Genomic DNA, 17602 nt, shown 5'->3' with positions numbered 1-17602 from the left:
AGGGGAAATCCAAAACAGGAATAAAGTGAAAATCTTTAAATGAGGACACTTGTTCTGGTGACAACGGTTGCATTCTCTCACTTTGGAGAGATTTTATTTAATTCCAATTGTGCCTATAAGAGCAGGAAATTAAAGCAGAGCTCCACCCAAAAGTGGAAGTTCTGCTGAGGACTCACCCCCCCCTTGACCAAATGGCACTTTGTTGTGGGGAGAGGGTGCTGGCACCTGGTGTTGACAGGTACCTGCTTCCACTTTCGCTCAGGTCACCTAGGCAATCCAAGCAGAAGTTCTCCTCTCTCCCCTCCCTCCCCGCAGTCTTAAGGCACACGTCACAGGTCCCAGAAGAAGACTGTGGTATCATTCACAATGTGTAGCGGGCACCTGGCTGTGAAACCACAAGCTGTCACACCCGAGTGCACACAGTTGAGATTCCGGCATCTGGGACAGAAGATTAATGCAGCGTACACACGATCGGAAATTTGGCAGGCAAAAGACCAATGAGAGCTTTTGGTCGGAAAATGCGACCGTGTGTATGCTCCATCGGACTTTTGCTGGCGGAATTCCCGCCAGCAAAAGATTGAGAGCAGGTTCTCAATTTTTCGGTCGAAAAAAGTTCCTATCCAAAAATGCAATCGTCTGTACAAATTCCGACAGACAAAATTCCTACGCATGCTTGGAAACAATTTTGACGCATGCTCGGAAGCATTGAACTTCATTTTCACGGCTCGTCGTAGTGTTGTACGTCACCGCGTTCTTGACGGTCGAAAGTTCCGAGAACTTTTGTGTGACAGTGTGTATGCAAGGCAAGCTTGAGCAGAATTCCGTCGAAAAAACCATCCAAGCTTTTTCCGACAGAAAATCCGCTCGTGAGTTTGCGGCATAAGGGAAGAAGAAACCGTTCAGATGAGCACATCGCTCAATCCTGGGACAGCTTTTGTAGCTGCTATGGCTCTTTACTCTACCGAAAAGTTTGACTTTACATATACCTTAAGAACCTAGTTTTGCACAGTATGAAGTAGACTATGGAAGTAAGAATTTGACCCTGGACTCCTACAGAGATATATGGAATCAGAAGGTGACACATACACCACATACTACTTGTAACTAAAAAGCTGTTTTTGGGAAGAATGACATTTGAGAGTAGAACTACTGTACACTGAACATTGCAATTAGTTTCTTCCACGACACGTTCACCACTTACATGTGCAGATGAGAATAAAACTGCCAAAAAAAAAAAAAAATAGAAAGAAGAAAAGTTTATTATTCCACCCTTTGTGATTATACAGTTGTACACGTTATGTGATTATACAGTTCTTATTATATTTAGTACTAGTATCCATTAAATGCCTACTCTAATTTGTTTTATGGCAGATGTATTATTTATACATGCATAGTGAAGGATTCATAGACTTGTATGTTGATAGATAGATATACAGGGAACAATGTTACTAGTGTGGGAATACGCCCAGACAAGTGCATTGTCACTGAGCTGTTGTTGAGATGTTTGTAGATACCATAGAAACAACAGCTCCTTGCCAGACTCTGCTTGTCCAGCTCTCCACTAGCAGGTACTGTAAATCTTGTCACATAAACACATAGCTCTTTATACATTTTAGCAGTTAAAAAAAACAGCACATTTAAAATTGTATGTAATTCTGCTATAGTATGGCACAATAAATGTCATGTTACACATGGATGTTTTAAAATATACCAAAAAAGTGTCAATTAAATCAGATGAGAGCAAATCAGGGTATACACACACTCTGGTGACATTGTTCACATGGTTGCCAATTATTAATCAGAGTTCAAAGTCTCTTTTTGTAGCATATAATACATGCTTAAAGTAGAGAGGGAGGAACATGAAAATGTAGTCGGATGGCAGGCCTTATTGTGCCAGATTTCATACAGATATGTTGGTAAATAGGTACAAGTGCACAGGCTCACAAACAAGATTGTAACACATAAGTCTACTTGTACACGGACATACCGAGGCATAAAATTTGCCCAAAGTTAAAGGCCTGTTTACCTGCGGCTGGGGGCTTCAGGTGGGTAAATGCTGGTGCATCATATTTTACATTTTTCAAACATTTTCAGCACTCCTAATAACGTCTATGGGGCCAAAAACATGTAATTCTACCCTAAAGAAGCTCATGTATTTTTTCAAGTATCACAGGGTGTGAACGGGTCTTGGGAAAAATTAGATTTTTCATCTTGTGCATTGCCGTGCGCCAGGAATTGTGCAACAAAATGCTCAGGTGTGGGAGTTGACATTACTGGTAAAGAGCAAGAACTTTATGGTGCCTGTATGTTGAGCCTTCCTTTTTTCTACACATATATCACGGTCCGAGTGTGAGGTGTATAGGAAGCCAGGGTACAAGTGTGTGCAGGCTGGGGCACTAATCATCAGGCTTACGATCTATCTCCCAATAGTGCTGGTGTGTTAACTAGACAGGGCTACATACAGGATATCTACTTATCTCAGGCTTTCCATGATCTCTTATAATTTAGAGATCGTGAGGATTAGGGATGAGCTTCGAGTTCGAATTGAACTCATGTTCGACTCGAACATCGGCTGTTCGCAAGTTCGCCAAACAGCGAACAATTTGGGGTGTTCACGGCAAATTCGAATGCCGCGGAACACCCTTTAAAAGTCTATGGGAGAAATCAAAAGTGCTAATTTTAAAGGCTTATATGGGCAAGCTTTCGGGGTATGTCCCCTTCTTCAAGGTCCAAGCAGTACTGATTCACAAATTTTTAAGCAGAATGTTAAAGAAGAAGAAAAAAAAAAAAAAAAGAGAAAACCAAACACATACAAATCAATGGTAATAAAGATAGCAGCAGAGTTAGTGAGATAAGACAGAGGGAGAGCTAGGGGGGAATGCAGGGGGGGGGGATACTAATCACAGAGCGGTCGTAAGTATCACGGACAGTACTCAATTTTCTCTGTCACAATTGAACTAATACGGCTACAATCAAATCAAGTAAAGGCTTATATGCAAGTTATTGTCATAAAAAGTGTTTGGGGACCTGGGTCCTGCCCCAGGGGACATGGATCAATGCAAAAAAAAGTTTTAAAAACTGACGTTTTTTCAGGAGCAGTGATTTTAATAATGCTTAAAGTCAAACAATAAAAGTGTAATATCCCTTTAAATTTCGTAGCTGGGGGGTGTCTATAGTATGCCTGTAAAGGGGCACATGTTTCCCGTGTTTAGAACAGTCTGACAGCAAAATGACATTTCAAAGGAAAAAAGTCATTTAAAACTACTCGCGGCTATTGCATTGCCGGTCCGACAATACACATAAAAGTTCATTGATAAAAACGGCATGGGAATTCCCCACAGGGGAACCCCGTCCAAAATGTAAAAAAAAAATGACGTGGGGGTCCCCCTAAATTCCATACCAGACCCTTATCCGAGCACGCAACCTGGCAGGCCGCAGGAAAAGAGGGGGGGATGAGAGAGCGCCCCCCCTCCTGAACCATACCAGGCCACATGCCCTCAACATTGGGAGGGTGCTTTGGGGTAGCCCCCCAAAACACCTTGTCCCCATGTTGATGAGGACAAGGGCCTCATCCCCACAACTCTGGCCAGTGGTTGTGGGGGTCTGCCGGCGGGGGGCTTATCGAAATCTGGAAGCCCCCTTTAACAAGGGGACCCCCAGATCCCAGCCCCCCCTGTGTGAAATGGTAAGGGGGTACAAAAGTACCCCTACCATTTCACTAAAAAACTGTCAAAAATGTTAAAAATAACAAGAGACAGTTTTTGACAATTCCTTTATTTAAATGCTTCTTCTTTCTTCTATCTTCCTTCACCTTCTTCTTCTGGTTCTTCTGGCTCTTCTGGTTCTTCCTCCAGTGTTCTCATTCAGCATCTCCTCCGCGGCGTCTTCTATCTTCTTCTCAGGCCGCTCTGCACCCATGGCATGGGGGGAGGCTCCCGCTCTTCTCTTCATCTTCTTCTCTTCTTCTCTTCTTCATTTTCTTCTCCGGGCCGCTCTGCACCCATGCTGGCATGGTGGGAGGCTCCCGCTGTGTGACGCGTCTCCTCTTCTGATGGTTCTTAAATAATGGGGGGCGGGGCCCCCCTCTGACGCACGGGACATGACGGGACTTCCCTGTGGCATTCCCCGTGACGTCACAGGGAAGTCCCGTCAAGTCACCGTGTGTCAGAGGGGGTGGGGTCACCGGGTGGCCCCCCCGTTATTTAAGAACTGTCAGAAGAGGAGACGCGTCACTGCCAGCATGGGTGCGGAGCAGCCCGGAGAAGAAAATGAAGAAGAGAAGAAGTTGAAGAAGAAGATGAAGAAGAGAAGAAGATGAAGAGAAGAGCGGGAGCCTCCCCCTATGCCATGGGTGCGGAGCGGCCCAAGGAGGAGAAGATAGAAGACGCCGCGGAGGAGATGCTGGACGAGAACGCTGGAGGAAGAACCAGAAGAGCCAGAAGAAGAAGAAGAAGAAGATGAAGGAAGATAGAAGAAAGAAGAAAGAAGAAGCATTTAGGAAGGATTTAAGGAATTGTCAAAAACTGTCATTTTTAACATTTTTGACAGTTTTTTAGTGAAATGGTAGATACCCCCTTACCATTTCACACAGGGGGGGGCTGGGATCTGGGGGTCCCCTTGTTAAAGGGGCTTCCAGATTCCGATAAGCCCCCCGCTCGCAGACCCCCACAACCACCGGCCAGGGTTGTGGGGATGAGGCCCTTGTCCTCATCAACATGGGGACAAGGTGTTTTGGGGGGCTACCCCAAAGCACCCTCCCAATGTTGAGGGCATGTGGCCTGGTACGGTTCAGGAGGGGGGCCGCTCTCTCGTCCCCCCTCCTTTCCTGCGGCCTGCCAGGTTGCGTGCTCAGATAAGGCTCTGGTATGGATTTTTGGGGGGACCCCACGCCGTTTTTTTTTTTTTTTTTAATTTTGGCGCGGGGTTCCTCTTAAAATCCATACCAGACCTGAAGGGTCTAGTATGGAATTTAGGGGGACCCCCACGTCATTTTTTTTTTTAAATTTTGGCCGGGGTTCCCCTTAATATCCATACCAGACCTGAAGGGCCTGGTATGGAATTTAGGGGGACCCCCACGTCATTTTTTTTTTAAATTTTGGTTCGGGGTTCCCCTGTGGGGAATTCCCATGCCGTTTTTATCAATGAACTTTTATGTGTATTGTCGGACAGGCAATGCAATAGCCGCGAGTAGTTTTAAATGACTTTTTTCCTTTTGAAATGTCATTTTGCTGTCAGACTGTTTTAAACACGGGAAACATGCGCCCCTTTACAGGCATACTATAGACACCCCCAGCTACAAAATTTAAAGGGATATTACACTTTTATTGTTTGACTTTAAGCATTATTAAAATCACTGCTCCTGAAAAAACGTCAGTTTTTAAAACTTTTTTTTGCATTGATCCATGTCCATGTCCCCTGGGGCAGATCCTCAGAGAGTTCTTTGCCATAAGGTGCCATGTTGAACGTCCAGTGACCAGTATGAGAGAGTGAGAGCGATAACACCAAATTTAACACACCTGGTCCCCATTCACACCTGAGACATTGTAACACTAACAAGTCACATGACACCAAGGAGGGAAAATGGCTAATTAGGCCCAATTTGGACATTTTCACTTAGGGGTGTACTCATTTCATTGCCAGCAGTTTAGAAATTAAAGGCTGTGTGTTGAGTTATTTAGAGGGAACACCAAATTTACACTGTTATACAAGCTGTACACTCACTACTTTACATTGTAGCAAAGTGTAATTTCCTCAGTGTTGTCACATGAAAAGATATAATAAAATATTTACAAAAATGTGAGGGGTATACTCACTTTTGTGAGAGGGGTATACTCACTTTTGTGAGATACTGTGTGTGTATATATGTAGATATATATATATATATATATATATATATATATATATCTATATATAGCTACAGTAGTAGCTAGGCCATCAAACAGACTTAATAGGCATATAGACATTCCTGGGGTAAGCTGAAGTGTAGTTAGACTAGATTGAAACACCACCACTTCCTGCCAAAAAGACAACTTTGTGTAAAAAAAAAAATTACATCTTCAAAAGACTCATTATGCCTCATAGAATATACGTTGAGGTGTTTACTTTCCAAAATGGGGTAATTTTTGGGGTATTTCCATTGTCCTAGTCTAGAAATTATATGTGTAATTTATGTCCCTAGAACACCTCATGGTGCTCCCTGCATGTTGGGCCTCTGTATGTGGCCAGGCTGTGTAAAAGTCTAACACGTGTGGTATCGCCATACTCGGGAGCCGGATGTATTTTGGGGTGTAATTGCGAGTATACATATGCAAGGCGTGTGAGAGAAATAACCTGTTAAAATGACAATTTTGTGAAAAAAAAGAAAAAAAAAATCTTAATTTTGCAAAGAATTGCGGGAAAAAATGGCAACTTAATAAAACTCACCATGCCTCTTACTAAATACCATGGAATGTCTACTTGTTAAAAAAGGTGTCATTTTGGGGTATTTGTACTTTCCTGGCTTGTTGGGGTCTCAAGAAATGAGATAGGCCGTCAGTACATGAGGTGTGATCAATTTTCAATGATTGGCACCATAGCTTGTAGACACTATAAATTTCACAAAGACCAAATAATATGCACTTATTTGGGTTATTTTTACCTAAGATATGTAGCAGTATAAATTTTGGCCAAAATTTATTAAGAAAAATTACTTATTTGCAACTTTTTATAACAGAAACAAAGAAAAATGCAATTTGTTACAAAATTTTTGGTCTTTTTTCATTTATAGCGCAAAAAATAAAAAACCCAATGGTGATTAAATACCACCAAAAGAAAGCTCTATTTGTGTGAAAAAAAGGACAAAAAGTTCATATGGGCACAGTGTTGCATGACTGAATAATTGTCTTTCAAATTGTGAGAGCACTGAAAGCTAAAAATTGATCTGGGTAGGAAGGGGGTTTAAGTACTCAGTGGGCAAGTGGTTAATAAACTATTTGTATCTGTAAATAACAAGGTGTAAGCCTCTTTCCCCGTTTTGTTGACATGCACATTTTATACGATCTGACAATTCATTTTAAGGTTACAGTCACACCACATGGTTCAAAGAAACTTGATTTCATAACTAGAGTTCATAATAGACATGTAGGGAGATTTCATTGCTCCAAGCCTGTCTGAAAAACCCCTGCCTCCAACACTTTGTGTCAATCAAAGGAAGCCCAGCTATGCACTATGAATTTAATAGGAAAGCAAAAAGTTACACACCAATTTACATGTCCCCTGTTAATTTTGCTTTTATTGGTGGTTGATTGTTTAACTTTTGTTTTTCAGGTGGAATATTTTCAATAAAAAGTTAAGGTTTTAGGGTTTCTTTTGTTATTGATGATATGTTTTAATGAGCAATTAACTTTGCCTTGGGATATGACATTACAACTTTATATTAGTTTGAGCACTATTTTTGGTGATTTGATGTCTATATGGAATGTATAATTTGAATTGAGCATTCCTAACGGAGTGCATTCGGTGCAGTACAAATCCCATATTAAATCAGATCAAATCAAATAATTTCAATTAGTTTTGTATGACCATCATAGCAGTTAGCATTAATCTCCTGAAGCACTGGAGAGATTGTGAGATTGTAGGGCAGAATCATATAATGTTAGCTACTGATAGAAACAAGAAAACAAGTTAAATGATGGGTTTTTGTTTTTTGCTTAAAAGTACTGTATTTATTGGCGTATAACAAGCAGATTATATGCTGCATAAACAAGTTTTTCTTCCTTGCTTCCCCTATCTCTGTTACCAAGCCCATATTGGGTAAAACGTTAGGGAGAGATTTTTGTAGGCAGCGCTGCAGTATGTTATGTCTGGGTCTAATAAAGTTGGATGTGACCTGATGTCATTGTTGTGGGATTTCTTATACGTTTATAATAGCTGAACATTCTCTTCAGCAGCTAATTAAATGAAGAAATGCCTTGACTGTTGGCCATGGGATCACTACTGGGTGGAGCCTGGAGCGGAACTTTTAGCCATTCTGATCCCCTTTATTAACCCTTCCCAGCAAGCCTGTATACATAGCTTAAAGTTTACTTTTCTGGTACAATTTTTTTCTTGAAATATATGAAAAGCAAATATAGCTGTTATGATCCCACACAGGAGATATGAGCAGTAAACAAAAATGGTACAACATAATACACATTGAGAACATGTTTTGTAGGATGAACTGTCGAACAACAATAACCCTCCGGCCAAGGCAGGGGGTCAACATAGGGTGGCTGAGCTTAATTCCTCAGGGGGTTGGGGTGTGGAGCAGTCAAAGTTTGCTTTTAACTATAGATTTTATTTACTACTGTAGTAAGTGTAGGTTTTTTTTTGTTGTGAAAATGTTGCCTATTTATAGGAACTATTACTGATGCCATGCCAACGAAGGCAAAGAAGAAAACAGGAGCGGGAATTAAGGCAGTGGACACATCAGTGCTGAAGAAATTTCTGAAAAGATATGAGAATCATTGTGCCCAGTGCCAGTCAATTGCCAGCCCCACCATCACCCAAGCACTCAAAAAATGTATCCAAAATGGTTCCAGTTACTTCAAAGTAAGTTTACCATTGAAAAAAGTTATCAATAAAATGCACTGTAGTGCAGAAAGACTCCAAAAATGTATCATTAGCATTCCTGGCCCCACTGTGGACAGAAGCAAAAGAAGAGTTTGAGTCAAGCATCCATAATTCCAAGACCCTCCCTTGGTGCGAGGAATGTTTAGTTACTATCCTCTTAAGGAAATTTGAATCAGCCAATGATTGAAGGTGACCTCCAAAATTTTGTCTGCCCATTCACTCTAATGATTGTATTTCTACTAAAAACTGGACAGTTTTAGAAAAATAACCAGACCAGACAGATTTCATGCTAAAGAAATGTAATGCTTTATTCTACAAGTGCATTCCATAATTGAGCATTCCTAACGGAGTGCATTCGGTGCAGTACAAATCCCATATTAAATCAGATCAAATCAAATAATTTCAATTAGTTTTGTATGACCATCATAGCAGTTAGCATTAATCTCCTGAAGCACTGGAGAGATTGTGAGATTGTAGGGCAGAATCATATAATGTTAGCTACTGATAGAAACAAGAAAACAAGTTAAATGATGGGTTTTTGTTTTTTGCTTAAAACTACTGTATTTATTGGCGTATAACAAGCACTTTTTCACCCTGAAAATCGGGTGCAAATAGTGTGTGCATGTTATACGCCGATACTGCAATTTGGGCTGCCTAGGAGGGAACGGGGAGGGGGCGGGACGAGCGCCATCAGATTATATACAGAATCTCCTGTTTACTCAGCGGCCTCTGTAATAGGAAGTCCCATCTCCTGGGCCGGCATTGGACCAGTGTTCTGTCTATCATAGAAGCCGGTCCAGGATGCAGGACTTTGTATGAAAGAGGCCGCCGAGTAAACAGGTGATTCTCGTGGTATGTAATCTGACGGCGCTCGTCCCGCCCCCCTCCCTGTCCCCTCTGAGGCAGCAGTAATCTAAAGTGAGACTGCGGATGGGCATTGATCAGGCTGCATTCATGGCAATGGTGAGGCTGCATATGGACATTGATCAAGCTGCAGATGGGCATTGATAAAGCTGTATTGATGGGCAATTGTGAGGCTGCAGATGGCATTGATCAGCCTGCAGATGGGCAATGGTGAGGCTGCATTGATGGACACTGACCCTTATTTTGCTCTTTATTTAAAATTTAAGTTTTTTTCCTGAAACTTCCCTCCTAACACGAAGGTGCGCGTTATACACTTGTGCGTGTTATACGCCGATAAATACGGTAATTTTTTATTCCCACACTATTCTATGGGAATTCAAAACCAGGTTAAAGCAAGTCAAATGAAAGTTAAAGTGGGTTCAACTGCAAGTGAAATACACCTGTCAATGAACTCTGAATGATTTCAAAAGTGTCTCAAACTGATGTCATGGCATTGCATTCATTACCTCCCACTGCCACTGCCCACTGGGGAGAGGTACATTGTAATATAACAGAATCACCACATTACATATGGATAATATAACATAAGGAAAAAGCAAAAGATAGCACAAGGGTCATAAAGTAAAATAAAACTTCCTTTACCTTCCCTAACTGAGCCAAATCCTTAATCATTTGTGTCTCACATGCTCCCCCTTCCAGACACTACAGTCTAAAGCGGGTGGGTTTCAGCAACAGTGGCAGAGCTGTCAATCCAGAAAGCAGTAGGTAGGACTAGGAATGACCAGCTGCTGATTGAAATGCTATAGAATTGTGAATCGGTAGTGACAATGTCTGTACCCACACACCCTGCAACATTTTTTTCACCCAACTGTAGTGTAAGCAGGCACAGTCTACGTGAGAGTGGCAACTCTGATCTGAATTCAGGAGCAGTGCAGCATCGTTGCCACACCATCACAAGAAGCTCCATTAATTGGGCTTCACTGACAGGCTCAACTGGTATTTTTTGGGACTTTGCAGAGGGATTAAGAGAAAACTAAGTGCAGGTGTAGTTATTAGGTGCTACAGCATGTTTCTTTCACAAAGGGGATCATAGTTCTACATTACTTCTGCATTAACATTTTGCAAATACAACTTACATGCTTAGCAAAAGGTTTATTTTAACATTTTTTTGTTTTAGGGTTTAGTTTGCAAACTTCAAATAGTAATTGTTTGCGTCAATTTGGTAAAGTTGACAATGTGATTTACACCATTTTAGATGTGATTATGTTGGTCCATTTTTGCTGATGATTTTTTTATGGAATGTAGTTCAATAGTATAAAATGAATGCTTATTCTAGTGTGACAATGATCCATAAATGCAGTACTTGTCTGTGTCCCTCCAGATTATCCTGTCCTGCCCTGGGAACCCTTCAGACAGCTCAGCTTCGGTTTTATTAAGGCCACTGTTGATGACAATCCGGGATGAACGATATATGCTTGGGACAGACTTGTGCTTGTGGGGAATCTCTCTCAGTAACCAGGATGTTGCCAGTCTTGTAAGTTACCTGTATTCTGAATGCATAAGTGCAGCTATTGTTAGCATTTTATTAGCTTTAATCTGCTTGGGTGTCAGACACCCAACTGGGTTTTCTGACCTGCCATGGGTGTAACCAAAATTAATTTATGCCACATCATCAAAGCCACTTGACGTTGGAGGTTACATTAATTTTGTTGTAATGAAATGCAAAGCACTTTGCTAATAACTAGGCAAATACCCAGCAGGCATAGGAAATACATGCTGGCTGTCATTTAAAACATTCTTAAACAATCAAAAAACCATTGCTGTTAAAGGATCAGCCCTTCAAAATCAAATTGTTGACTTTACCAGAGAAGGACCAGTAAGGAGGACATGGAGGAAAAAAAAACCTCATAGCCCAATGCTGTTTTACAAATGTTGGCTGGACTGGAGTGTGACAGTACATAGTCACGATAGATCACACCTATTGTATATAACTATATTATGTGAATGGCCCCTATGTGTAATAAGTAAAAGAAACAGTTATGGCCTTCATTATCTGACAGCAGTATAAAACAAAACTGGCTACTTCTACACATTTTGGTGCATCTTTCAATATATTTTTATTTATAAATTTGACGGCACCACTACCCACATGTTGGCAGGTGTTAGTGTCCATTTAAATTTTGCCCCTCCTGTAGTTATGTTATGGGTGGAGGTTGTACCCTACAAATGCCATTTGTGAATGGGCCCCAGAGTAGAGTGGGATATGTTAACAGTTCACCCTTGTGCAGCACCATGTAATTTAGAATGTGAAGGATAAAGTGAGAGTGCTCGGCTGGGCAGCACCAACAGGTGGAACAGATGTGCGCCATTCACCTTGCCACCCCTTACCCTCTTCTGCAGATCTGTGGCTTGGTGCGGAGAGGCTCTATGGCCTAAGACTCTGTGGCTCTGTGGTGAGCTAAGTAATGTGAGGGACTTATGGTGGAAATGTGGAAAGATGGCCTACCCTGAGGGAGGAAGTGGAGACGGATATCCTATCACAAATTGGATTAGCAGCAAGGATGGGAAGTGTTATCATAATGGGGGATTTTAATTATCCAGACATAGACTGGGCGGAGGGAACCGCGCATTCATTTAAGGCTCGCCAGTTCCTTAATGTCTTGCAGGACAATTTTATGGGTCAGATGGTAGACGCACCAACTAGAAATAAAACATTACTGGATCTACTGATTACCAACAATACAGACCTGATCACATCCCTGGGAATTACAGACCAGTTAGCCTAACATCAATAGTATGTAAACTCTTGGAGGGGATGATAAGGGACTATATACAAGATTTTAGTAATAAGAATGATATCATTAGCAGTAATCAGCATGGATTCATGAAGAATCGTTCTTGCCAAACCAATCTATTAACCTTCTATGAGGAGGTGAGTTGCCATCTAGATAAAGGAAGGCCCGTAGACGTGGTGTATCTGGATTTTGCAAAAGCATTTGACACAGTTCCCCATAAACGTTTACTGTACAAAATAGGGTCCGTTGGCATGGACCATAGGGTGAGTACATGGATTGAAAACTGGCTACAAGGGCGTGTTGAGAGGGTGTTGATAAATGGGGAGTACTCAGAATGGTCAGGGGTGGGTAGTGGGGTTCCCCAGGGTTCTGTGCTGGGACCAATCCTATTTAATTTGTTCATAAACGACCTGGAGGATGGGATAAACAGTTCAATCTCTGTATTTGCAGACGATACTAAGCTAAGCAGGGCAATAACTTCTCCGCAGGATGTGGAAATCTTGCAAAAAGACCTGAACAAATTAATGGGGTGGGCGACTACATGGCAAATGAGGTTTAATGTAGAAAAATGCAAAATAATGCATTTGGGTGGCAAAAATATGAATGCAATCTATACACTGGGGGGAGGACCTCTGGGGGAATCTAGGATGGAAAAGGACCTGGGGGTCCTAGTAGATGATAGGCTCAGCAATGGCATGCAATGCCAAGCTGCTGCTAATAAAGCAAACAGAATATTGGCATGCATTAAAAGGGGGATCAACTCCAGAGATAAAACGATAATTCTCCCGCTCTACAAGACTCTGGTCCGGCACTGCGAGCACTGAACTTATTCTCTCTGGAGAAGAGACGCTTGAGAGGGGATATGTTTTCAATTTTCAAATACTGTACTGGTGACCCCACAATAGGGATAAAACTTTTTCGCAGAAGAGATTTTAATAAGACTCGTGGCCACTCATTACAATTAGAAGAAAAGAGGTTTAACCTTAAACTACGTAGAGGGTTCTTTACTGTAAGAGCGGCAAGGATGTGGAATTCCCTTCCACAGGCGGTGGTCTCAGCGGGGAGCATTGACAGCTTCAAGAAACTATTAGATAATCACCTGAATGACCGCAACATACAGGGATATGTAATGTAATACTGACACATAATCACACACATAGGTTGGACTTGATGGACTTGTGTCTTTTTTCAACCTCACCTACTATGTAACTATGTAACTATGTAACTATGGCAAACACAATTGATGAGTGCTCTGCACTGATTTGAGTCCACTGTCAAGATGTTGATTTAGTACTACTGGTTTTCTGCACTACAGACTGGAGATGTGATGCTCTGATGGAGATGTATTTGAGAGTAATTGCAGTAAAGGGTTAAAACGCTGTTGGAGTGGACATTCCTTTATTTTCAGTTGTGGGCTGGGAGGAAGTGTGGTATAAGATGGCACAATCTCCTTAGAAGCCAGGTATGTGGTTGCCCTATCCTAAGAAGAAGCAAGGTGGGACCTGAGACAGCTTGTCGCCACAGCTCTCCTAGCCAGGCCCCTGACAAACAGTTCAGTATTAGCTGAATTTTATTTAGTATTTCAGACTACCTCTGCCATTTCTCATTACTGTTTTTTTATTGTTATTGTATCTAAGCACTATTGATTATAGGGGCTAGGATTTTTTTTTACAAAGCATACATTTGCAAATGGCTTTCCCCAATCTGTAACCTTACATAATTCAAGCTTATAGTCTTTTAATTGCCACAGTAGCACTGACACGGTGATCATATGACTTTGCTGATATCAACAAAGCCATGTCACATAATGGCCATCTTGCAAGGCTAAAAGCATTCTGTTGTTGCAGCAAATTAGTTTCACAGAAATCACCTGCTTAAGGTGGGCTCCAAAAGGCCCCATTTTGAGGTTTAAAACTGAAGAACATCTAGTTCACAACTATTATACAGATTACCATAGTGGATAATCTGGGATTGGGATTGGCTTTGATCGCATTGTATTAGGTAGGGTCCTAAATATAAACAAGTGCTAGTAACAGTCTTTGGAGTTACAGCAGCCCAAAGTCAGAATTACTTGTGTAAGCATTTCTTTCAAACAGTCCATCAAAAATGAGACCAGCTAGTTATGTGGGCTATTTATTGGTGAAAATAGTTTTTCCTGTAGTTCTCCTTATAATACAACTACCCATTCTTGTATACTTTATATTATGCATACCGTACTCTGCATCAGTTAACACTCACTTTTTTGGATATGTGCACTAAGGCTCATGAGTCACCCTCTGACTTCCCATATCTCGGAAAAATTCAGACACCACTTTTGCTTTTCTCCTGAGTTTTTATGTTGCCAGTAGAACTGCGTTTCCCGGTCTACTGTCAGTAGGGATGAGCTTCGTGTTCGAGTCGAACCCATGTTCGACTCGAACATCGGCTGTTCGATCGTTCGCCGAATTGCGAACGATATGGGCCGTTCGCACCAAATTCGTGTGGCGCGTCACGGCCCATAATTCACTGCGGTATCGCAGTGCATTGCTGGCTGATGATTGGCCAAGCATGCACTATGACCCACATGCTTGGCCAATCACAGCGCCGTCGGTAGAGAGAGCTGTAATTGGCCAAAGCCAGGGTGGCTTTGGCCAATTATGGCTCAGGGGGTTTAGAACACGCCCCACACTATATAAGGCCGCCTGCACAGCGGCCCTGTGTAGTGTGTTCCGGTGTGCTGAGAGATAGAGAGAGAGACAGTGTAATTTCATTTGAGTTAGCTAGATTAGGCAGGACAGTCAGTGAGTTAGCTGCACTTACAATGTATTGTGTATATATATATATATATATGCATCCCAGGTGTTGTATATATATATATATATATATATATATATATATATATATATATACACTGTATTCAGTTTAGCTCGATCCGTTCCTGTTATCTTCCTACTGACAGGCAGGCTTGTCTTGTTACAGTATTTACAGCTACCTGAAGAAAATTGCTGGTGTTCTTTTGATCCTATTAGTACCACAGTCAGGCAGCTAGACTATTTACAGTTAGTGTAGTGCGTCCTGCTCACAGTGTTCAGCTAAAACTACAAGTTAGTGTAGTGAGACCTCTGTACAGTGTTCAGCTAAAGCTACAAGTTAGTGTAGTGCGTCCTGCTCACAGTGTTCAGCTAAAACTACAAGTTAGTGTAGTGAGACCTCTGCACAGTGTTCAGCTAAAGCTACAAGTTAGTGTAGTGCGTCCTGCTCACAGTGTTCAGCTAAAGCTACAAGTTAGTGTAGTGCGTCCTGCTCACAGTGTTCAGCTAAAACTACAAGTTAGTGTAGTGAGACCTCTGCACAGTGTTCATCTAAAGCTACAAGTTAGTGTAGTGCGTCCTGCTCACAGTGTTCAGCTAAAACTAAAAGTTAGTGTAGTGAGACCTCTGCACAGTGTTCAGCTAAAGCTACAAGTTAGTGTAGTGCGTCCTGCTCACAGTGTTCAGCTAAAACTACAAGTTAGTGTAGTGAGACCTCTGCACAGTGTTCATCTAAAGCTACAAGTTAGTGTAGTGCGTCCTGCTCACAGTGTTCAGCTAAAACTACAAGTTAGTGTAGTGAGACCTCTGCACAGTGTTCAGCTAAAGCTACAAGTTAGTGTAGTGCGTCCTGCTCACAGTGTTCAGCTAAAACTACAAGTTAGTGTAGTGAGACCTCTGCACAGTGTTCATCTAAAGCTACAAGTTAGTGTAGTGCGTCCTGCTCACAGTGTTCAGCTAAAACTACAAGTTAGTGTAGTGAGACCTCTGCACAGTGTTCAGCTAAAGCTACAAGTTAGTGTAGTGAGACCTCTGCACAGTGTTCAGCTAAAGCTACAAGTTAGTGTAGTGCATCCTGCTCACAGTGTTCAGCTAAAACTACAAGTTAGTGTAGTGAGACCTCTGCACAGTGTTCAGCTAAAGCTACAAGTTAGTGTAGTGAGACCTCTGCACAGTGTTCAGCTAAAGCTACAAGTTAGTGTAGTGCGTCCTCCTCAAAGTGTTCAGCTAAAACTACAAGTTAGTGTAGTGGGTCCTGCTCACAGTGTTCAGCTAAAACTACAAGTTAGTGTAGGGAGACCTCTGCACAGTGTTCAGCTAAAGCTACAAGTTAGTGTAGTGAGACCTCTGCACAGTGTTCAGCTAAAGCTACAAGTTAGTGTAGTGCATCCTGCTCGCAGTGTTCAGCTAAAACTACAAGTTAGTGTAGTGCGTCCTCCTCACAGTGTTCAGCTAAACCTACAAGTTATTTTTTTGCGAGCTCTGCACAGTGTTCAGCTAAAGCTACAAGTTAGTGTAGTGAGACCTCTGCACAGTGTTCAGCTAAAGCTACAAGTTAGTGTAGTGCATCCTGCTCACAGTGTTCAGCTAAAACTACAAGTTAGTGTAGTGAGACCTCTGCACAGTGTTCAGCTAAAGCTACAAGTTAGTGTAGTGAGACCTCTGCACAGTGTTCAGCTAAAGCTACAAGTTAGTGTAGTGCGTCCTCCTCAAAGTGTTCAGCTAAAACTACAAGTTAGTGTAGTGGGTCCTGCTCACAGTGTTCAGCTAAAACTACAAGTTAGTGTAGGGAGACCTCTGCACAGTGTTCAGCTAAAGCTACAAGTTAGTGTAGTGAGACCTCTGCACAGTGTTCAGCTAAAGCTACAAGTTAGTGTAGTTCATCCTGCTCACAGTGTTCAGCTAAAACTACAAGTTAGTGTAGTGCGTCCTCCTCACAGTGTTCAGCTAAACCTACAAATTATTTTTTTGCGAGCTCTGCACAGTGTTCAGCTAAAGCTACCTATAGAAGGTTGGTGGTGTTTTCCTGATCCTATCACTACCGCAGGCAGCTAAATAAGCTACAAGTTAGTTTTTTGCGAGCTCTGCACAGTGTTCAGCTAAAGCTACCTGTAGAAGGTTGGTGGTGTTCTCATACTACAGACAGGCAGTTGATTTTGCTAGCTGCAGTATCAGTACATATATATATATATATATATATATATATATATATATATATATATACATATATATATCCCAGCTTAGTGCAGCTACAGGCCATTAGTATGTCTGGAAGGCCAACAAGGAGAGGCAGACAGTCACAAGCCAATAAAAGAGGGCAAGCAGGCTCTGTGTCTAGTGCTGGTCGTGGAGACGGTGCATCCTCATCAGCACGTGGCCCTGGGACACGCTTGGCCTTTTTTTCGGCAGCTGGCCATGTTGAGCCGCAACATGCGGAAGACTTGGTCGAGTGGATGACAAAGCCGTCCTCATCCTCCTTATCCTCTCTCACCCATGCTCAGGGTACTTTGTCTGGCAAAGCAGCGGCCTCTTCCCTCGGGTCAATGTCATCAGTGACTCCTTCCC

At 42.0% G+C, this 17602-nt stretch overlaps 1 protein-coding gene across 2 annotated transcripts in view; it reads left to right on the top strand.

Moving 5' to 3' along the window:
- Window positions 1-1506: 1506 nt before the first annotated feature.
- The window catches only part of LOC141141411 (uncharacterized), a 68879-nt gene continuing 52783 nt past the window's right edge, over window positions 1507-17602 (top strand). The window contains exons 1-3 of one of the 2 annotated variants that reach the window (XM_073629059.1): window positions 1507-1568; window positions 8375-8568; window positions 10835-10987. In XM_073629059.1, coding sequence (XP_073485160.1) covers window positions 8392-8568; window positions 10835-10987 — 330 coding nt within the window. In that variant the 5' untranslated portion in view covers window positions 1507-1568; window positions 8375-8391. The remainder of the gene's footprint in view (window positions 1569-8374; window positions 8569-10834; window positions 10988-17602) is intronic. The other variant, XM_073629060.1, reaches the window with a different exon arrangement.

Source organism: Aquarana catesbeiana, linkage group LG04 (assembly GCF_042186555.1).
Source record: "Aquarana catesbeiana isolate 2022-GZ linkage group LG04, ASM4218655v1, whole genome shotgun sequence".
In the NCBI taxonomy this organism is placed as follows: domain Eukaryota; kingdom Metazoa; phylum Chordata; class Amphibia; order Anura; family Ranidae; genus Aquarana; species Aquarana catesbeiana.
Note: the sequence above shows the minus strand (reverse complement) of the source record. Positions and strands in the feature narration are given on the sequence as shown.